Source organism: Podarcis filfolensis (assembly GCF_964270895.1).
Source record: "Podarcis filfolensis genome assembly, chromosome: 14".
NCBI classification, from domain to species: Eukaryota; Metazoa; Chordata; class Lepidosauria; order Squamata; family Lacertidae; genus Podarcis; species Podarcis filfolensis.
The window spans coordinates 11,014,364-11,037,974 of NC_139616.1; the positions used below are offsets into that span (position 1 = coordinate 11,014,364).

Here is a 23,611-nt window from a genome sequence, read left to right on the forward strand (position 1 = left end):
TATCATCATAGCACAGTCTATATGGGATTGGCTTATATATTGTGTTTAGAGCAGCAATTTTAAGGAGAAATGTCTGTGGGAATGCTAAGTTATATTCTTCAGTGGAGCAAATATTTTTTGCGGGCAGAATGCCAAAAATAGTTTTAATATTCCCCCCCCCCAACAGTATAATGTATTTTACTTTGTTTTTATGTACGTTGCTTTGTAATGGCTTCACGTACAGAAATAAATAATAACCTATTTATATGCAATTTCCCTTAAGTTACACACTTTTTGCAAAGCAATTTCCCCTTTTCAGTAATACCTTGGAAGTCGAACAGAATCTGTTCCAGAAGTCCGTTTGACTTCCAAAACGTTTGACTTCCAAAAGGCGGCTTCTGATTGGCTGCAGGAAGCTCCTGCAGCCAATCGGAAGCCACGGAAGTCCTGTCGGACATTTGGCTTCCAAAAGAATGTTAAAAAACCAGAACATTCACTTCCGGTTTTCGATTGTTTAGCAGCCTAAATATTTGACTCTCAAGGAGTTCGGGAGCTGAGGTATGACTGTATATGTATTTATACGCGCACTTTACCCCAGTAAACACATTTTTGGACAATGCATTACAAAATTCAGAGAACTCTGAGAATTTCAAATTATGGCTATATTTCGGTTTATGTCTTGCTTAATAAAATTTGCTACGTTTGCCTTCCAGTGCAAACAAAAGAGAATCCCCCACATCCTTAGCTGGAAGCACATGTGACAGCCGGTAATCGCTTAGGACCACTGATCTTCTCAGTGATAAAGTCAGCGAATACAGAAATTCTTGCTCACATGAATTCACGCTTTTAGGAGAGAACAGCTCAATGCCTCGCCATATGCTATACATCCTTGACTCCTCTGCAGAAGGTGGGGCTTGCCCATCTTGGCAAAGTAGAGGAAAACATGGGGGGAGGAGAGGCATACGGTGACATCTGGACATATCCACAACTACTCAAAACAATTCTCTTCTCAGTTGCAAGATGGCCAGGGAATGGGATTGCTGAGTCATGGGTGAAGGAGGAAGGTGTGATTCTGGTGACTAAGGAAGGCAGTGCAACAGCCAGTGGCTCAGCGAAGTAGGGGGAGTTGGGATGTAGATGGAGACATGGTAGAGTCATAGAATTGTAGAGTTGGATTGGACCCCAAGGGTCCTCTAGTCCAACCCCCAGCAGTGCAGGAAACTCAGCTAAAGCATCCATGACAGATGGCCACCCAATCTCTGCTTAAAAACCTCCTAGAGGGTTACCACCTCTAGAGGGAGACCATTCCACTTATTACTTGCTTTTTCTCTACGCTATGAAGTCTCAAATGCCGCACCCTTTCCTCGTAGAAAACACTACATTATGTCGACCAGATCACCTCGCTCTTTATGCTGCTCTTTATGCTGTCTCGACTCTGAAAGGTTCATGAGACGAGACTTGTCCTTGCGGAAGCCATGCTGGCTCTGCTTCAGCAAGGCTTGTTCTTCTACATGCTTGGTTATTTTATCTTTAATGGTACTTCCTTTTAGAATTCCTACTCCATGATTGCAGTCATGGGATTTTTGTCTATCACATGACGGTGTATGTTTTGACTCCACAGAGTGGGAAGTGACGGAAACCGGATGTTTGTTTTACTGTGTTCCGTGAAGTGGGACTATTGTCTTTTGTTCTCTTTGCTGTTTGATGCGTGAGAGAGAGGGAGCCATGTTGCAGTACTCCATGTATGTTTATATGTAAATAAAGTAGATTAGCCAAAATGCTGAGTTGCTGAGGTCTGTCACGCGAGCTGCAAAGACTCTGCGGATCCCTAAGTGTGCTGATGTCTGTTGGCATCGGTTGCTGTGATGTTTGGGCTGAAGAAAGCTTTTGAAGCTCCCGAACGATTGACCAGGTGGGAGGGAACATGCCAGTCGGGCATGTGTCTCTACCAGGGTCCTACTTGAGCTCCTGACACTTCATCCTCCATCCTCCAAGTGACAGCCCTTTAGATTCTTGAAGATGGCTATCATACCTCCTATAAGGGAATGTGGCTTCAACAATGAAGCGTCTCTAAGGTTCAAAACAGGAGCCATTGGGTATAGGGCCTGGGAGTGATCTACCATGCATAGTGAATGCTCTATCCTCAGAATCATCATCTGCTACAGAAGCAAAGAGGGTGTGCAGCATGCAGTGCCATCGCCAGTCATTGCTGTGAGGAAGCTTAATAGTAAACATCATAGTAAAATTTACCCTTAATAAACAACCCTTCCCTACACACGCTCAAAGCATTTCATGAATGCAACATCCCTACAACTGCTGTGTGAGGGGGGTCAGTTGGGGGGGCTGAAACTGAGAGACCGTGGCCCAAAGCGCACAACGTACTCACAACACAGGTTCTGATCTGGATTGTGGAGACTTCCCAATACATAGCACGTGGCCTTAACCCACGCCTCTGTTTTTATCCACACCTAGTTTGCTGCCTGCACTGGTATTCTTAAAAAATACCAGCAACCCCAGAAACATGGTTGGCTTGACTTTCTCCTTGTCACTAAATAAGTTAGTAGACACCCGTTGAATGAAACTGGATTCTCACTTGGAAGGCTACTGACGGATTGGGCAACAGAGAAACAGAACCTTACAGAAAGCACAGACTGTGATGGGCAGCCATGACACCTTATAAATTTGTGCACACACAAGGCTGATGTGCCTGCTTTTGTTTCCCCCCATTATTTTTTTATTGATTTTCCACATTTATAACAAATATAGCCTATAAAAGACACAAAACTACAAATACATTACAATACTAAAAGAAAAATCAAATCAAAATAAAAACACTTATTACTTCTAAAACCCAAATTAACTTTCATTGTTATCTGACTTCCTCAAATCTTCCCCTAACTGAATTTCATTGTGACACCTTTGTAACAGTTCTCCAAGATCCTCCTTCTAATACAATTAACTCCGTCAATTAATTATCTTCATCTCTTTTCTTATTGGCTTAAATCCATATTACTATACAACATTCTTATTCTAATCCTAGGCCTATTTGATATTGATGTGCCTGCTTTTGCACATGGATACTAGCATTTAAGAGAACATGGCTCAGGGGGACAGAATGTGATTCTGGAACTAAAAGGTCAGCATAGGTTTCAGATTCAGAAGAATACAACTGCATATACTATAGCCTCAGTATCCTTTCAGTGAGCCTTGGATTTGGAGGCTAAATCCTGTACGGCTCCCAGTGAGACCTAATTCATCCCCCGAATGATGCTTCAAGACTGTTCTCCCTGGAGAGAGATCTTGCAAGGATGACATAATGCTGGGCCTTCAAATCCCAGACCAGCTGCTACCGAGATGTGCTTTTCAACGCAACTGTCTCTGCAGATTGTCAAGCAAGGAGCTCGAGAAGCATGTGATAACCTCTACTAAATGATTTATTGCCTTTAATGCATAATTCAGCTTCGTAGCTTCAGCCTAAAAGTGGAGAGGGGGTGTTTTAATGCGCCTGTTCTAAAACCAGATAGTCTTGTTTAACTTCATAGATATTGCTGGTTGCTGCTGAGCTATGGTTGTTGTTTACTGCAGATTCCCTACATATAATCTCATAAGAGGTAAAAGGGGTGGTACCTATGTTGATTTGTCCTTGTCCCTAGTCAATAAAAAGTGATGGGTGATACTCTGAACCCCTTGCAGGAGGCAGCAGCAAAGATCCATGCTGATTACAAAGTTGCCCCTGAAAGAGAAGAGCTTGACAAAGTAAGAAATAGATTGCATTGTCTCTGACATGTCTGTCCGTCTGTCAACAGAGAACCAAGATGAAGGTACTGATTCTCAGCAGGCTGACCCTTAACCGAATGGGGCATCCTGTCAACCTCTAGTGCCCCCAATAATTCTAAGCCCCGAGAATCTAGTTTGCTTTGGAAATACCCAGATCTAACCTTACAGACTTACTGGGTCTGGTTCCATGATTGGAACGTGGCTTGATGTCAATAGCCTTGCCTACTGTTTATTGGCCTCGTGTGAATAGCTGGAATGTATCATGAATGACCTTCATTATGCATGCAAAACATTCTTCCACCAGGTCCTTGGCTTATTGACATCTGATGCCCTTTTAAATATGTTGTGGGAGGGGGGATTATTGGTTTGCAGTTGTTCTTATTTTTATTATGTATTTTGTGTTGTGAACTGCCCTGGGATTTATGGAAGAAGGCGGTGTACAAATTTTAATAATAATAATAGAAATAAGGAAAGGACTGTAGCTTAGTGGTAGAGCATCTGCTTTGCATGAAGAAGGTCCTAAGTTTGATTCCTGGCATCTTCAGTTAGGACTAGGAGAGACGTCTTCCTGAAGCCCTGGAAAGCCGCTCTCAGTCATTGTTTCCTAATCCTGATCTTTGGTGGAGCCATAAGCAGCTGCCACCTCTAGTGACCTCCATCACTGCTTATCCCAAGTGATTCCCAGCACTGAGGTCATTGCCTTTCCCGACAGATTTCTCACTTTTCAGGACTCCTGGCCTAGTTCTCTCAACCTCCAACTGGGGAAAATGGCCCACTACAGCCACCTTAAAGGTAAAGGGACCCCTGACCATTAGGTCCAGTCGTGGCCGACTCCGGGGTTGCGGCGCTCATCTCACTTTATTGGCCGAGGGAGCTGGCATACAGCTTCCGGGTCATGTGGCCAGCATGACTAAGCTGCTTCTGGCAAACCAGAGCAGCGCACGGAAACGCCGTTTACCTTCCCGCTGGAGCGGTACCTATTTATCTACTTGCACTTGGACGTGCTTTCGAACTGCTAGGTTGGCAGGAGCAGGGACCTAGCAACGGGAGCTCACCCCGTCACGGGGATTCGAACCACCGTTCTTCTGATCAGCAAGTCCTAGGCTCTGTGGTTTAACCCACAGCGCCACCCACATCCCTACAGCCACCTTAGTACAGCAGAAAAGGGAAGTGATTTCAGAGTTGCATCACCCTCTGGGGTATTTTCCAGTATCGAAAAATGCAGATACGAGTGATTCCCCTGGCTGTTAATCCTGCTCCAATATGGATTTTGGCAAATAATCCACTTTTTGTGGTTTACTTTTCAAGCCAGTGCTTCTTCAACATTATTCTCTAGGTATTGTGTGGGGCTTCCCTTTACCCCCACAGCAACAGTTCTCTGCCCTGCAGTCCATGCTCCCAAGGAAACGCACACATCAGACCTTTTCACAAATCACAGCAGCTCTGGCAACAAAGCACTTTGCTCCCCCCCCCCCCCCGCTATACCAAGCTCATATTCTCATGGTTTCTTAAGCCTCTTGAGAAGAATATCAGATCAGCGTTTTGAAGGTAAAAAATAGAGTCACTTTTCAACTGTGCTGCTAAATATAGCCCAGCGGTGAAACAACTTGAAGCGTTTGAGAGAGTGTTTTCCTTCCACCACAGTTGACTGCTTCGATAGCAAACAACAGTGCCCTGAGCATCACAAACTAGCAGAGCGGAGCGGAGCCACAGCTGTGGCTAGGTTTTTCTTGGGGCTGGCTCACACATGCATGTTCATCATGCGTGGTTTGGGGATGCTCCTGGAGGCACAGGTGTCCTTGGTGCTAAGAGAGCCTTTTACCAGTTCCGGTTGCTAAGGCAGCTACGTCCATTCCTGGATGGAGATAGCTGACCACACTTCTCCATGCGCTGGTAGCCTCAGGGGTTTGATTACTGCAATGTGCTCTTTGTGGGGCTACCCTTGAGGTTGGTCTGGAGCAGAGGTAGGCAACCTAAGGCCCATGGGCCGGATCCGGCCCAATCACCTTCTCAATCCGGCCCGTGGACAGTCCGGGAATCAGCATGTTTTTACATGAGTAGAATGTGTGCTTTTATTTAAAATGCATCTCTGGGTTATTTGTGGGGCATAGGAATTCGTTCATATATATTTTTTCAAAATATAGTCCAGCCCACCACATGGTCTGAGGGATGGTGGACCGGCCCAAGGCTGAAAAAGGTTGCTGACCCCTGGTCTGGAGGCTTGTAGCTGGTTGTAGGTTGGGACAAACTACCACCAGCATCCAGTGGCGTAGCGTGGGTTGTCAGCACCCGGGGCAAGGCAAGTAATTTGCGCCCCCTAACCCGTGGATTTGCGCCCCCAACCCGTGGATTTGCGCCCCCTAACCCTAACCCCCAGATGTTGCGCCTGGTGCGGCCGGCCCCCCCTGCACCCCCCACGCTACGCCACTTCCAGCATCGCTTGTGGGATTTGCACTGGCTGCCAATTTGTTACTTTTGCAAGTTCCTAAGATATCAGAAGTCCACTCCACACTCAGTGCAGGGCTTTCGACATAGATACACCTGTACTGTGGAATAGCATTCTTGTCAAGACATTTAAATTCCAACAAGCTTTCCCAGCTGGGTGATGTGTTCTCTGCCATGTGTGTCTATATTATATTGTATTTTCTGCTGTTGTTCTGTTTTCTTTGCTGTTATTTGTGTTATTTTTAACCTTTCTCTTGTGCATTGCCTTGGGAAACTTGTGTGGAATGCAATTTATAAAAGGAATCATGATAATCACCCGACTACTGTAACAGTTAGGTATGACTTGTATATGTGAACGGTATACTGCAGGTCAAGCAACAGATAGAACTCTCACATAGCCTTCAACATAGTACTTCTCAATGGACTTGGTTCACACATTCCACCACCAGTCATCTAGTTCACAGTAACTGGGGCTGAGACAAAATGGTGCATGCGCATTCTGAAAACTTTGCTCCTGCAAAACGCACACCATCCCCTTTCATCGATAGTTTAGGAGGCCTGCGAAAGACTGGGAGAGATGTTTGTGTACTTCAAGCGAGAGCACAAAACATGGCCATCACTCTGATTTGGCTTCATGATGGCCAAATTGATTGGCCGCATGATGCTGGCTGTGTGATCCCTGATCGGTTGGATCTTACTGTAGCCAAAGAGGTGACATACACTGTCATAGCAGCTGAACGGCTACAAAAGGCAGGGAACCGGAATGGTACAAAAAGATGAGGTTTAGTCTGAATCCCATCCATGTCTGCTCAGAATCAACTCTTGTTGATTTCAAGGAAACTTACTCCCACGAGACTGCAGTCTAAACCCTTGCAATTTTTTTACCATTTGGAGGAAGCCATCTAACATCACGTCATGCTACTGTTTCTCCCTGATGCATCATGCGTCAGGGTATCTGTTCAGATGTTTGGAATCTGCTGGGTACTTGCAAAGTGACTTTCCACCCACTGGCGGAAGAACAGGGCACCACGCCTCCAGGATGCACGCCACGCCCCCGGGACGCATGCCACACCCCCGCAGGAGATGTGCCACGCCCCCAGGAGCATGCCACACACCTGGGACGTGCGCCAGTCAAGCCCTGCCTGCTCTCCGCCCCCCGTTCTGGAGCATGCAGCTTCGCCACTGTTGCTACCCACCCAAACATTCTGAGTTGCCAAAAGGGTTGCAATCCAATAAACCCACTGAAGCGTGTGGAAATGTTGCCGTATATTCAGCGACAGCAGGAATTTCATTCCACCCCCTCCCCACCATGCAGCACTGCCTCTCCACCAGGCTGCCTCACAGAATGCTTTTTAGTGTGTACTTCCAGCCCTGGCCAACACTTTGTTTCCAAATCCATCTAGATCCCATTAAGGGCAAACTGTTGGGTTTGGAAAACACAAGCGATCAGAAGCAGTTCCGATGACCACTGGCTTCAAGGGCTACTACTGAATGGGAACTAAAACTGATCACAGGAAAATGTCATAATACTTCAAGGTCCTATTCACCAAGAACTGGAGACAGTAGCTCACTTTATACAGTGGTATCTCGGGTTAAGAACTTAATTCATTCTGGAGGTCCGTTCTTAACCCGAAACTGTTCTTAACCTGAAGCACCACTTTAGCTAATGGAGCCTCTCGCTGTGCCGCTGCCATGCAATTTCTGTTCTCATCCTGAAGCAAAGCTCTTAACCTGAGGTAATATTTCTGGGTTAGCGGAGTCTGCAACCTGAAGCGTCTGTAACCTGAAGCGTCTGTAACCCAAGGTACCACTGTACATGTATTGAGTGATAGCAGGAAAAGAAGATCTGAAATATAGGTTTCCTATTGGAAACCTTGCAGTCAGGAAATGCTCTGTTGTTATGGAGCATCAGAAAAATGAATGAATATGTCAGTTCCGGTTTCTTTCCGTTTCTCATTTTTTCTGGTCATAAATTCAGTTTTTTTAAATCCTCATCAAAACTTGTCAGTATTTTGGTATCAGCTTCTCATATACACATTTTAGTATACAGTTTTGACTCAAACACACATTTTTGCATACAATAGGCTGCATTTTTTGGTACACATTTTCTGGATGAAGAACTGCATCACAAAATATGAAGTAGTGCGGATTTTGAAGGATTGATATGTTTCTGTTCATGTACAGGTTCGAACAGTGCAAATTAGGTAGTTTCTCATTGAAATGCAAACAAAATAAAATACCTCCCATCCCTAAGTAAAAGGCCAGTGAAATGAACAGCCTTACAGCAGCTTACGGTGAACATCTGTTCAGGTTCAGTCTCATTCTGGTTGAAATCGCTTCACACTATGACCAAGAACAGAGAAACCCAGCACCTCAACACTACTTACAATGAATTGCCATGAAAAGGTCACTGATTTTACAGGGACCAGCCCTGATGATGAGCAAATGATAGTATAATCACCAGTATTCATGGCACAAAGGGAGCAACCAGGGCCGGATTTAGGTTTGATGAGGCCCTAAGCTACTGAAGGTTAATGGGGCCCTTTATATGTCCAGCTGTCCTTTTGTCAACAACAAATTGTCACTGTTTTTTGTGTTGAATATATGCTATATGGTAATTTATGGACCTAATAGGTATCTAAAGCCATTCGCACATGCAGAATGCAGGTACCCTATATATAGAAATGAGCAAACCAGTGATATTTTAGGGAGCAGGCGGGGCCCATTACTTACATCATAGGAGCCTATGCAACACAAAACACTGTTGTTTTTTATCTTATATTTTGGAAATGTACATCCAGGTTTTTTTCCTTTAAATTTTTTTGGGGGCCCCCAAGAGAGTGGGGCCCTAAGCTGTAGCTTATTAATGTATAAGCTAAACAAGCTACAGCTTAGGGCCCCACTCTCTTGGGGGCCCCCAAAAAAAATTAAAGGAAAAAAACCTGGATGTACATTTCCAAAATATAAGATAAAAAACAACAGTGTTTTGTGTTGCATAGGCTCCTATGATGTAAGTAATGGGCCCCGCCCATTAAATAATAATAATAATAATAATAATAATAATAATAATAATAATTTATTATTTATACCCCACCCATCTGGCTGAGTTTCCCCAGCTACTCTGGGCAGCTCCCAATCAAGTGTTAAAAACAATACAGCATTAAATATTAAAAACTTCCCTAAACAGGGCTGCCTTCAGATGTCTTTTAAACATAGGATAGCTGCTTATTTCCTTGACATCTGATGGGAGGGCGTTCCACAGGGCAGGCGCCACCACCGAGAAGGCCCTCTGTCTGGTTCCCTGTAACCTCACTTCTCGCAATGAGGGAACCACCAGATCTGGCACTGGGAGCGACGTTGTTACAAGGAGTTAGGAATGTGTTCTTACCTAGGTACGAAACACCTTCTTCTGGTGTGATTGTTCCATATTTCACCATCATCTTCACAAAGTCTATCAAAGTCTTCATGATCGTTATGAGCGTTTCTTTTTCTTTGGCTTCTTTCTCTGTGTTGATGAGCAAAGCACAGGTGTAAACATGTGCACAGGATGTGGAAAGTTAGGGACATGATGGGCCCCCCCCTTTAACTTCAACTTTCAACATGAGATCCTCTTAATTTTTTCGTCATGCATGCCCACCTCCCCACTTTTCTCTTGGGGGCAATCTGGTTTCAGGGAGGAGATCTTCCTCTTCCTTTAGTCTGTGGTTCCCTTTGCAGATGGCACTTTAATAAATGCACCTTCTGAAATAGGAATACCCTCTTCTACAAAGGAGGTCTGTCTCCCTTTACCGCTGGCCTCCCTTCGCTCTATCTTCCTCTCCAAAAGACAACAGTATTCAATCTGTTGCTGCAGCCCACTTCAGATCAGAATACAACCCACTTCGGACCCCAACCCACCAGTAGAAGACTAATATTCCAAGATATCTAGGTCCCACTCAGAAGGTCTTTAAGGCTGTGGTTGAATACATGCTCACTTGTGAGTATGTTCAATTCAAAAGAATGGGGTTTACACCTGAGTGTACACAAGCCCCAATCAGTTCAATGGAACTTGTTCTCAGGTAAATGTAATCTCTGTAGGCTAACCAGCCTCATATAATAACCAAGATGCTCAAGTCTAAAATGCATGAAGGGGTTAATGCCATATTAGTATTGTTTTATTATTTACTAAATTTCTATACCACCCTTCATTCATAGATCTCAGTTCACAGCATAAAAATACAAGATAAAAACACAAAATATATAATAATTGTGTTTGTGAACTCTGCTGCTGCTCCAAACTCCAACCACATGGATTCTTTCTACTATCCATCCTTACAAATAATTTAGGAACTTTCACCACTTTGGAACCAACCCGTGTTTCATGACCGCTGTATGCAAAAGCACAGGAATCTGACCTTCGAAGGGTTTGTAAGTAAACCATTTCCAACTTACCAAACTGCCTTTTTCTATGCTAGGGGAAGTGGGAAACTTTGGAAGGAACTTGGAAGGCTATATTTTAAAGGTCTAACAACCTGTATTTCCATGCTTTACTCTGCTGCTTATTTTGCGATTTCAAATCTCTGCTGGGGTTCTCTCACCAAAGAGTACTTGCCTAAAACGTGGATATTGGCATCCAGGGAATTGTCTTTCTATGCCTATTTTTCTTTCTCTTCCAGCAATCTCTAAGGTGCAATCTGCAGCACTGTAAGACTGCAACCTCCCACCCATTTACAATGGAGTAAGCCATAGGGTTGCAAGGGACTAAGCAATGGCGTTGTGGGCTAAACCACAGAGCCTAGGACTTGCTGATCAGAAGGTCGGCGGTTCAAATCCCTGCGATGGGGTGAGCTCCCGTTGCTTGGTCCCTGCTCCTGCCAACCTAGCAGTTCGAAAGCACATCAAGTGCAAGTAGATAAATAGGCACCGCTCTGGCAGGAAGGTAAATGGCATTTCTGTGCGCTGCTCTGGTTCGCCAGAAGCGGCTTAGTCATGCTGGCCAAATGACCCAGAAGCTGTACGCTGGCTCCCTTGGCCAATAAAGCGAGATGAGCGCCGCAACCCCAGAGTTGGCCACAACTGGACCTAATTGTCAGGGGTCCCTTTACCTTTACATAAGCCATAGGGTTGCTCTTTATAGATCAGAAGGACTAAAATCACAAAGGAGGTCTGGGAGCCAAACAGTAGCTTGTCATAAAACCTGTAACATAGCATGCACATTTTCCTTTTTTACCTTTCTTCTTTCCTTCCCACTATCATTCATTCATTCATTGCATCTAACTCCCACCAGTTTCTCTGAGGAGCTCAAGGCGGTGTACATCATTCTCCCCCTCCTTCTTTAACCCCCATAACTGTTCAGTTTCTGTTAATTGGTTCTCATGGGAAACTTACAGATTCTGGCTTCACACAATTAACTCAAGGCCGTGTCAATTTACTCTTGGCAGAAAGCCAAGGTCAGCTTGACCTAGAAACTACTTACTCTGATTGGTTAACGACCAGCACTCAACTCTGTTATCTAGGGATTGCTAGCACAGTTTGGTGTGTTAGGGGTGTGTTAGGAGTAGAAGTGCTGTGTATGGTTAAGAGAGAGAGAGAAAGAAAGGATTTATTTTGCTTTGTTTTGTATGCAGAAACTCTGCTGGTTTTTATTTTTCCTTTTAATAAATCCTGTAAATAGTTATTCTGAGTCTAGCTGACTAGTCATTTCCACCTCAACTAGCTTCTTCGCTGTGCAGGAAAACTCTGCTACGTTTGGGCTAAAGCCATTAGAGCTATGCCTGACACTTCAAAGTTCCATGAGGTTATGGGCATTGTGCTGCCAGCCTGAGTTGTGGTGGTGTCAGCATCAATGGTGTTGGTTCCAGTAGTTCCAGAAATTGTTGTTCCCGTTGGTGCAGCAGATGGACATTGGCTGGTTCCTGACTGTTGTGAGCTGGTGACGCAGTGGACACAAGGACAACAGCTGCAGCGTGTGAGTGCTGGGTGCTGTGTTTCCTGTTTTCTCTCTCGGTGGTCGTGAGTAGCTGGTTCCGGGTTCCAGGGACATCGCTCTCAAGATGGCCTCACAACCAGTTCAGATGGCTTTTGAGCGTCTGAATGACTCCAATTACTTGCTGTGGTCGGAACGCATGCAGGCAGTGCTGCAGAGGGATCGTCTCTGGCAAGTGGTGAGTAAGTTTCCTGCGAAGCCTGATGATGAAGACCTCGATAAAGACCAAAGAGCAAGGGCCACAATTGTCTTGGGGCTGGAAGATTCCCAGTTGCCGTATGTGAGGGGAATCAAGACAGCTAGAGGTGTGTGGCAAGCACTTAAAGAACTCCATGTGCGTGAGACAGCGGTTTCCAAGCTGTTCATTCGCAAGGCATTGTACAAGGCAATGTTACAGCCTGGGGTTACAATGCAGGAACACCTACACAGTTTACAGTTAAAGTTTGCTGCGCTACAGGAAAGAGACTGTGCGTTAGACCAGCAGGAGAAGGTGGCTATTATTTTGAGTTCTCTCCCGGAAAGCTGGGATAATTTAGTTTTGTCTCTAGAAGGCATACAGGAGCGTGATTTATCAATCAGTTACGTTACTGGGCGTTTGATTGAAGAATGGCAGAAGAGGCAAGAAAGGTCGTTTGCTGCAGAGGCTTCTACAGGCGGGCGGTTTGGAAGGAGTTCTCATGCCGTGCCAGGGGTGAAGCAAGAGCAGCGTGCCGGTGAGGAGTCTGCGTTTGCTGTTAGGCGTTGTTTCCGATGTGGGTCTTCAGCGCATCTAAAACGACAATGTCCTGAGTTGGTCAAGTCTCAGTTGCCGGTGCAGGAGCAGAGACGAGATCAGCAGCAGCAGCAGCAGCAGCAGCGGAAAAAGAAGTTCTTCAAACAAAAACAGTCGGCTCAGCTGGTGACCGGCGAGGTCAAGATTGCTGATGAGAAACAAGCTGTCTGGGTGGTCGATTCGGGAGCGTCTCGGCACATCGTAAATTCAGATGAATTGTTTGTTTCCAAGAACTCAGCACAGCACAGCCAGGTGGCTCTAGCAGACGGAAGTACTTCCGAAGTGATTTCGGGGGGTGCAGTTTTTGTTCCTTGTCTTCGTGAATGCCTGCAAAATGTACTTTATGTGCCTTCATTAAGGAGCAATCTGATGTCTGTAGATTGTTTGCTAAAAGCTGGGTTTAAAGTGTATTTTGAAGGAGACAGTTGCATTATTAAGAAGGCTGGTGAGATTTTAGGCACTGCTAAGTCAGAGGGAGGCTTGTTTTGGCTTAAAGTGGGATCTCAAGTTGCAGCAGTAGTCAGTAAATCTCAGCCTGCAGTGAATAACAAAGCTATACATGACAACTGTGTGCACTTATTGCATAGGAAAATGGGGCATGCTTGCTGGAAAAGTGTACTAAAAATGTCTGAATTGGCTGATGGGGGTAATTTAAAGAGTTGTAACAAGTACCTTGATTGTAATGTTTGTAAAAAGGTTAAAACCCACAGAGTCTCTTACCCCAGAAGTGACAGAGTTAGTGAGTCACCGCTACAGCTGGTTCACATGGACGTAATTGGTCCGTTTGCTGTAAGCAGGGGTGGATCGCGTTTTTCATTAACAATTGTGGATGACGCCACGCGTTACTCTTGGGTTTATCCCATGAAGAATAAGGGTGACGTGTTCACTAAGTTTAAAAGCTGGGTGGCATCTGTGGAAAGATTTCTGTCCATTAAACTCAAAAGGATTCAGACGGACAGAGGTGGCGAATTTATGTCAAATGCTTTTAGAGATTGGTTACAAAAGCGTGGCATTGGGCATAGAAAAACGAACGCTTTTTCCCCAGAGGAGAATGGCGTTGCAGAGCGAAAAAACAGATCTTTACAAGACATGATGTTTGCCATGCTTGATGATGCTGATTTGCCCATGTCTTATTGGGGGGAGAGCATGCTCACCGCGTGTTATCTCCAAAATAGGCTCTTTCATCAAACAATAGGTACAACTCCATACTTTAAATTGTTTCAGAAAAAACCCAAAATTGACCATTTGCATGTGTTTGGATCAAAAGCCTGGGTATTAATTCCAAAACAAATGAGAAAGAAGGGAGATCCTAAGACCAAACAGTTAGTGTTTGTGGGTTACCAGGAGCTGGGAAAAGGTTTCCGCTTTGCTGAAGGGACAAATGGCATTGTGATCTCCAGGAATGCCAGTTTTTGTGAACATAGTGGCTGGGAGAGACTACATGCCAATACTGAGGTTTGGTTTGAACCTTCCCAGGAGCTTCATGACTCTGAAGGTAAACATAGAGAATCAGAGTCTGAGGGGGAGGAAAGTTCAGATAAGAGCTCTCAAGAAAGTGGAATTAGCCAGAGACCAGTTGCTAAGCAACAAAAGAGAGGTCGTAGTTCTGAGGAGGAAAGTGGGTCAGAAGAAAAATTTTCTCCCAGAAGATCTAAAAGACAAAACAAAGGAGTGCCTCCGGTGCGTTTTTCTCCAGATACTGCAAATGTGTTTAGTGTAATTGCAGAGCCCAAGAGTTTTCAGGAGGTGTTAAAGTTACCAAAAGAGGAGGCAGAGCTCTGGAAACAGGCAATGGAGGAAGAGATGTCCTCTCTGAATGAGCACAAGGTTTTTACACCAGTAGCAGCGCCTGAGGGGGCAAAGATTGTAGGCTGCAGGTGGGTGTACAAACTTAAACCTCTGGTGACAGGAGAGTACAAATACAAAGCTCGTTTAGTGGCTCAAGGATACTCTCAGAGGCCCGGTTAGGACATATCTAGGGTTGGAAGTGTGCTGGGCCCAAGATGGCAGCTGCCTAATTAGTCAGCAGAACAAAGTTAAACAACTACTGACTACATACAGGATGCAGGATTGCAAAGGGGCAGTGGTGCCTATGGATCCAGGTTTCATAAAAACACTTCATACAGATGAGAGTCCTGAATTTGAACATCCTGATGTATATCATTCTGTAATTGGAAGTTTATTGTATCTAGCACAGTGGTCCAGACCTGATATTAGCTATGCAGTAGGCATATTAAGTAGATTGGTCTCAAAACCCACACTAAATGCCTGGAAAGGGGTAAAACAAGTTCTGAGATACCTCAAACAGACAATTGGCTATATGTTACAATTAAATTCTTCAGAGGATGAAATGTTGAGTTGCTACTGTGATAGTGACTGGGGAAATTTGCCGGATAGAAAATCTGTCACAGGACTAGTCATAATGGTCGGTGGAGCTTTAATCAGCTGGCGGTCACGCAAGCAAGACGTTGTAAGTGTGTCATCAACGGAATCAGAGTACGCCGCGTTGAGTGAATTGTGCAACGAGGTGATTTATTTCAAGCATTTGTTAACAGATTTAAATGTAAATTGTGGAGAACCAGTACAAGTTTACATTGATAATCAAGCTTGTATAACCTTAAGTAAAACAGAGGGTTTCAAATCGCGTTCCAAACATATCTCTGTAAAATACCAAAATGTGCGTTGCTGTGTACAAGACAATGTAATCACCTGTACTTATGTATCAAGTGAAGAAAATGTAGCAGACGTGTTAACTAAACCATTGGCAAAGGTAAAGAACAAGCGAATGTGCAAGGGTTTAGGTTTGCTGGAAAAATAATCTCCTACATAGGTGTATTTGATGTTAATTGTCCAGCAGAATCTGTGAGGGGGTGTTCAGTTTCTGTTAATTGGTTCTCATGGGAAACTTACAGATTCTGGCTTCACACAATTAACTCAAGGCCGTGTCAATTTACTCTTGGCAGAAAGCCAAGGTCAGCTTGACCTAGAAACTACTTACTCTGATTGGTTAACGACCAGCACTCAACTCTGTTATCTAGGGATTGCTAGCACAGTTTGGTGTGTTAGGGGTGTGTTAGGAGTAGAAGTGCTGTGTATGGTTAAGAGAGAGAGAGAAAGAAAGGATTTATTTTGCTTTGTTTTGTATGCAGAAACTCTGCTGGTTTTTATTTTTCCTTTTAATAAATCCTGTAAATAGTTATTCTGAGTCTAGCTGACTAGTCATTTCCACCTCAACTAGCTTCTTCGCTGTGCAGGAAAACTCTGCTACGTTTGGGCTAAAGCCATTAGAGCTATGCCTGACACTTCAAAGTTCCATGGTCAGTTAAGGCTGAGAGACAGTGACAGGCCCAAAGAGACCCTTGTGAACGAGTGGGATTTGAACCCTCCTCTTCCAGGTCCTATTCTAGCCTTCTAAGCACTATACCACACAGGCTGTCTCTGACTTTCCATATCTCTGCTGCTCTCTGTGCAACAGACTGATCATCCATCCCAACTATACATACACAAAAGGGATGGATGAATCTTTTGTTGGTCCATGTCAGTTTTTTACTTAGTTCATAAGTCTGTTCCATCCATTTCTGTAAACTTACTGTAATCCTTTTAATTTATTTTTTTAAAGTGTATTTTTTTGTACATGTTTCCCCATAAAATAACATGTCGTATGCATTTCAGCATTTAAAATTATGACTTTTAATAAATATTTTTGCGCCCTCTCTCTCTCTCTCTCTCTCTCTCTCTCTCTCTCTCTCTCTTTCTCTGTGTTTGTTTTAGCCAATAACTGTTTTGCAGAATTTAGAGAAGTGCAAAAACTGAAGGGTAGCTGCTATCCGGCCCAGTGATTATTCCAGGAAGTGCAAATCAGGCCGGCTTGATTAAAAATGCAGACCGAACAAAGTCCTATGACATATACATTTGCATTAGCAGCATGAAATTTGCCTAGCCTGGCAGGGACATCTATGCAGGAAGCCACCTGAGTGCAAGATGACTGAAGGGCACATTAATACAGAGCTGAGTAGCCTGTCATCAAGTGGTGAGAGGTGGGGAAAACCACTCAGCCTTGGCAGGGGACCTCACTAGAAGAGCTTCAGAGTTGCCAACAGCCACTTGTTTTTAAGAGAGAGAGAAAAGGCACCGCTTCCCATTTCTGCACACGGTTGCAATTCTAGGAGCCTCTTAGGCATCCTGGCTTGATGCGGGCTGACGGGACAAAAGCAAGAGAGCTGTGCGGATGGGATGGAGGAGCAGTGACGTACGAGTGACAATGACCTCCCTGCTGAATTATGCAGAGGTTCATCAAGGCCAGGGAAAGTGTTGCTCTCCTAGGTTGGCCACTGGAGGCACATTGGCCCAGGGATAAGGAAGAGGTGGCTGATTCTGTTGCATAATCTTAACGATGATATGCTGGAACATCAACAGCTGCGGAGATTGTGAGGGCAAGGCTGCGAGTGCAGGAGGGCAAACATCAATGTCCCCTCAATGGGCTCATATGGACTCTTTGCCAGGTTTGGAACAGCTGGGGCAGCCTAAAAGTGATATTCAATGGTGCTAGAACATGAATATTCAAAAATTTGTACAGCTATTTCCCCTAATAAAAAAGCATTTTGGGGTGTTATCTTCATGAATACATGCATTTCAATGCAGATTTTATCCTGGCATATGCAATTTGGTAACATCTTAGTTGGCTGGAGAACTGCATTGCAAAATTCAGAGAAGTGTGAAATTCAAAGGGTGAGTTTGCTTTTATCCATGTATTCTTTTGGGTAGGTTCAGCTTTAAATGCAAATGGAATTTAAATTCTCCCCCATCTCTAGCCAGAGCAAGACATTTTCCTGCCGGAAACACAGCCCTAATGAAGGGTAAGGGTGCCATCACTTAAAAGGTCTTGCCACACCATTCAGACATCAGTTCCTACCTTCATCAGTTCCCCTCTGCCCCATGTGCTGCCTCAATCAGGGGACTTGCTTCACCCCATTACATGGTTTTGCAAACCTTGGAAATGCTATGGCCCTGATGGGTCTCTACCATCCTTTTTTATTAAAAAACACACACACATTCACATCAGCGTATAGGCAGTCGGTGTTCCAGAAAACCAAACATCAGAAAATATTTCAACCTGTATGAGACTCACCTGTGTTGAGGCTCTTCAGTAGCTCATAAAAGTTAGGGAAATACTGGAGATCTTCAAAATTATCCTCGGGAGGCAGTTCGTTTCTTCTTTCCAAGATGTTGGAGGAAGTCCAGGTGTTATCCAATGTGTCATCTTGATCAGTATTTTTCGTAGCCTCCATGTAAGACATTAACAAGAGAAGTGTGTAAATATGGATGCCCAGTGGTGACTGGTGCCCATTAGGACTGAAAGGGTGGAAGGCAGGGAGGCCAACAGTAGGGGGAGCCAGAGCAAAGAAGAGGCAAAACCAACTCATTCTAATTTTGTCCCTATCCTTCCTTCCTCCTTCCTGCTGAGTTTTACAAGGGCACCGCTAAGGAAGAGGAAGCTGACAGCCAGGACCACCCTCTGGACTGGTTGCAAGTAAGGAGAAAAGTCCATCTGGCTGTCAGGTTCCTTCTCCTTAAAGGTAAAGGGACCCCTGACCATTAGGTCCAGTTGCAGGTGACCCTGGGGTTGCGGCGCTCATCTCGCTTTGTTGGCTGAGGCAGCTGGCATACAGCTTCCGGGTCATGAGGCCAGCATGACTAAGCAGCTTCTGGCGAACCAGAGCAGTGCACGGAAACGCCATTTACCTTCCCGCTGGAGCGGTACCTATTTATCTACTTGCACTGGCGTGCTTTCGAACTGCTAGGTTGGCAGGAGCAGGGACTGAGCAATGGGAGCTCATACTGTTGCGGGGATTCGAACCGCCGACCTTCTGATCAGCAAGCCCTAGGCTCTGTGGTTTAACCCACAGTGCCACCCGCATCCCTCCTTCTCCTTAGCAGGTTCCTTAATTCCAAAGGCTGGCGATAAACTCCAGGGACCCACCCTCACTTTCATGCACAGCTTGTGAGTGCTCAGAGGCACCTGACTGGCCACTGTATTAAGCAGAAGGCTGGACTAGAGGGACAAAACTGGCAGGTTTTTAGATTCCTACAAATACTTGATATATTGACAATGATAATAACACCTCTTTAATTTGCTCAGTTTAGAAGTCACGTTCCCCCAAAGCAAAGATCAGTGAGGGGGCCTTTCCAGGAAGTGGGATGAAACTGATAGGCATTACCATGTTTTCCTCCTGTTTTTCATTGGGATTGCTCTCTGCTCTGCTTGGAATGTCACCAAGATCTTCAGATGCCTTTTCGCGATCGTTTGCTTCATTAGCAATGAGCTGCTGTAAGACTTCAGCCACCTCGTCCTCCAGTGTGTAGGCCTGGCTTTCTGTGATCTGGGAAAGACAAGGAGAGTAGAGCCGAATTATCCATCTCCCTTCAGGTCTGCAAGTTGTTTCACGCAGGGACATCTGAAGAATGAATTAGGGAGACTGGAACATCCATTTCAAATTGAATTTGCAGGTTTCCCTTGGAAATCAATAGTGTCTAGTTTGATGCAGCAGATGGTTTAATTGTGCAGTTTGAAGCACTACCGTTGGCTTAAGACGATGCTGAACATCTGCCACAAGAATTCGTAAGGACAGTCGGAGCTTCAGGAGGTGAAAAAAACCAGCCAGCCACCTCTCTGAAGAAAGTCCTTTGGCATCATATTTCAGTAATGATAAGCAAAGCAAATCAATTTAGACTTCAACTCAGCTGGTTTAAATAGCCTGGTTTTACTGAAGTCAATAGTGCTATGCCTATATCCAGTAATATTTGCCCTGCAGATTATTCTTTTATATATATATTGCAAGTCACTCTGTAATCTGCAGCCTTAGTTGGGGGTTGGACCTTTACAGGGACTGTTTCTCACATTCCTGTGTTCCCGGCCCCTCTCCTTCTGGGCTTATTTGTCCATTATAAAACCTTTCAAGAACTTGGCATCTTGCATTGCATGGCTAAACTTCAAATAGCCAGTTTAACTGCAGGGTGAGATTGATGCAAATTGAAACCAGTGCTCAAAGCCCAAGCTCTGCTTCAAAAGAACATCCATTTGTTTCAGGATCAAACTATTCATTCAGTGCTTTTTTAAAAATAGCAGCTAAGACTAAAATAAGAAAGGGGAAAAACCAGGCATAATAGCATAAATGAACTGGTGCCCAGAAACTTACGAGTCCCAGATTTAGAAGCTTAGAAACGATCTTGTCAAAGACTCCCCTGTCATTTTCCTCGTATATCCTCATGGCAATCTTCTGAACGATGTCTTCAGCTGTTAATGGTGTACCATCAAGTTGGTGGAGTCCATCTGGATCATCTGAAAGTATCACAGGTTGACCAAGTGATGCTCTACTCTACTACGTTTGATGAGTTTATCTTTTGCATGGGTAAAAACATTAGGTGAAACTGGACTATGTTATTCTAGATACTTTCTGGTATGAGAAAATGACTGATGGTGAGAGAAACACCACAGTGTTGATGGCCTGTTCTGACCCCCACCATTTGTCAACTTTGCAAATACAGGGGACTGCTAGATGCTCAGGTCTGGCACAGTCAAATTAATCGTGCGGGTGCAGAAAATCTCATGCCACCATCTATCAACATGGCTTTGTGCTTTCTGCTTGATGAAGTCCATCCATCAACTGAAAAAAGTCTCAAGAAATAAGGGCTTTTTAGCTGTCAAAACAAACACCCACACAAGTCTAAGGGGACATGGCAGAAAAGTATATAAGCATGAATGATATCAAGAGATTCATTGTCTCTCAAATAATTAGAACTGTAGGGTTACTCAATTAATTCTATTTGCAGTCAGCTGGGAAGGGGAAGAAATTGGATTCAGTTCACATTTAAATTCACATTTACCCAATTTGTGCTTTCCAAAACTATGCAAACTGAGCAGTTGCCCGCTCTATGGATGTGAAGGGAGCAGTATACATAAACTGGAACTCCATAGACAACCGTCATAGATAAATGAGGTAACTGTGCCCAAGAGGAGCCTGTGATAAAATGTTGCCATCAAGAGCACTTCTCTTCAGGATGTTCCACTCCTTCCTCCCTGTCTTACGTTCCTCTCTGTTTCAACAGCAAGCCAGCATTCTAAGGCTATTGAGTATGCTCCATTGAGCTGTTTTTAGCATCCTTCCTCTTGGGTGTTTCTTCTACGGGGTTTTTTGGGTGCATCTACAAAGCTTAGTGGGACGCAGGTGGCGCTGTGGGTTAAACCATAGAGCCTAGGGCTTGCTGATCAGAAGGTCGGCGGTTCGAATCCCCATGATGGGGTGAGCTCCCGTTGCTCGGTCCCTTCTCCTGCCAACCTAGCAGTTTGAAAGCACGTCAAGTGCAAGTAAATAAATAGGTACCGGTGGGAAGGTAAACAGCGTTTCCGTGCACTGCTCTGGTTCACCAGAAGCGGCACAGCCATGCTGGCCACATGACCCGGAAGCTGTACGCCGGCTCCTTTGGCCAATAAAGCGAGATGAGCGCCGCAACCCCAGAGTCGGCCACGACTGGACCTAATGGTCAGGGGTCCCTTTACCTTTACAAAGCTTAGAGTTCTCCTGAACCTGCTGGTACTTTCTACTCTTATGCATGGGTGTTATTTGAATAGCATCCAGAGAGCTGAGATTGCTTTTATCATATATGATATTTTGTGTTGTCAACATTGCCTTAATATGTTGGCAAAACATAATGGCAAATTCACAGTATGCAATAAGACAAGGAGAGTGTTTATGGAATAATGATGCACTGGAAGAGGTCCATTTTGTGCCATCTATAGTTCCACTAGCATATGAAGATTACTTTGCATTTGGAAGCCATCCATGAAGACAGGCTGGGATTTGGCAATGACTGGGATGTTATTCCTGCATCAAACTGTGCTTGCAGACTTGCCTGGCTTCTGGGGTATGAATTTGCAACAGCCAAGACCAAGGCTTCTTAAAGTTTGATTGGACTGAACACCCCCCCCCCCAATTTTACTTCAAGTGATGATCTGACACCCCCCCCATGACACCAGTCCCAAAGGATAGAAGGCTAAACCATAAATGGATGAACCGCTTTGGTCACATCAATATGATTCTAGGGTTTTCTCATAGGCTGTTTCTGTGTGATATACTTCGCTGTGGTTTGCATTGTTTATGTCCTCTCCCACGTGAAAACATATTATATGTGGCATCCTGCAAATGACTCTCTGTCTACGCAGTAGTAAGGTCAGGTGTCGCTGGGCATTTTGATGGTCTGAGTTCCCCAATTTATTTATTTGCTTTATGAAAATATGTTTTTCCTGCCATATCATAAAATATCAGGGTGGTGCACAATGTTAAAACATAAATCTTTCTTTCTTTCTTTCTTTCTTTCTTTCTTTCTTTCTTTCTTTACACACACACACACACACACACACACACACAATCATTCAGATGACTGGCTAATCAAAAATAAAAATTAATCAGCTGCAAAGTCCTGTCGGCATAAAAAAGTCTTCAAGTGGCACCTAAAAGTTGAAAGTGAGGGTGCCTGCTGCATCTCTGCAGTGAACAGTGTTCCACTGCAGAGTGGGAACGCTAAGGGATCATATGGCAAGATTTGCTGGCTTAGGATGCAGGGAATCTCTAGCTCTGCCAGGCTCTGCCAGCATTAAGTCCCCAACTCCAGTTTAGCGAAAGATACACAGGCAAAGCTGGCCAAGGCCTGTTTAAGTCCCCCAAAGGAAGCAGGTCCAGAGAGGGGAGACCTAGGCTGGATCCTAAGCCTCTTCAGCTTGGTCATGTGATCCAGCAACCCAGTGTGAGACACTCTTTTAAAGGCTGGTTTCCCTTCTGCCAGGCTTAGGCAAAGCAGAAGCCCTGCTGCTGAGCTGGGTTTAGATCTTGTGTAACTTCACACCGGCTTCATTTACACTGGTTTGCTTTGCATCACCTTCTTGAGCGCTGGATTGCTCCCTAAATGCTCAACTTCCAGTCAGAGGGCTGTGTGCAAATAGTATTGAAAATGATATGCCCCAACAGCATCACGAGCGCAAAGAAGCATGAATGAAATGGACATCCGGAGAGGCCCTATATGCAATATACACTCAAAACACAAGCTTGGTGTATGAAGACTAATGAATTTACCTTGATATTTATAGTCCGGGCTGCTTTTAGTGGAGTCATAATCATCCACCAGCCTCCGGCTCTTGGTGGAATCTGTATCCTCGAGGGCAAGCTGTTGGTCATACAGGGAGCTCCTGATTGATTCCCTTTCCTTCTCCTTCCTCTCTTTTTCTGCTGCCAATTTGAGCAGGTTCAGGTCGTCAGCAAATGAGTAATTTCTGAATTCCGGCTTGTTGTCTGGAAAATGTACAGCACAGGGGCCCAATAAACCATCTCATACCTCTGAACAATCAGCAGTAATGAATAAGGGAAGAAGCACGAAATTTACCTGTAGAGGCTGGCTTTTTCATTTTATCCGTCTCTGCCTCAGCAATCTGTTTTGGGGAGAAAGATAGTTGATGGGTATAGGAACACACCGTCTCTGTTGCACTGGGATGAATCGTGTGTTGCTCTTTTCCTCCAGTCTATTTCTTTTAACCTATTGGAATATGCAAAGCTGCCTGACGCTGAGTCCTTCTAGCTTAGCACTGCCTGGCAGTGGCTCTCCAAAGTCTCAGGCTGCGGACA

The 23,611-nt window shown here is 44.6% G+C and overlaps 1 protein-coding gene across 1 annotated transcript in view; it reads right to left on the reverse strand.

The window, feature by feature from the left end:
- SCG3 (secretogranin III) overlaps positions 1 to 23,611 on the reverse strand; it is a 53,339-nt gene that overhangs the window by 22,289 nt on the left and 7,439 nt on the right. The window contains exons 3-8 of the mRNA XM_083586782.1: positions 23,373 to 23,418; positions 23,066 to 23,281; positions 20,135 to 20,277; positions 19,157 to 19,318; positions 18,067 to 18,220; positions 9,590 to 9,706 (exon numbers count right to left, since the gene is read on the reverse strand). Coding sequence (XP_083442908.1) covers positions 9,590 to 9,706; positions 18,067 to 18,220; positions 19,157 to 19,318; positions 20,135 to 20,277; positions 23,066 to 23,281; positions 23,373 to 23,418 — 838 coding nt within the window. The remainder of the gene's footprint in view (positions 1 to 9,589; positions 9,707 to 18,066; positions 18,221 to 19,156; positions 19,319 to 20,134; positions 20,278 to 23,065; positions 23,282 to 23,372; positions 23,419 to 23,611) is intronic.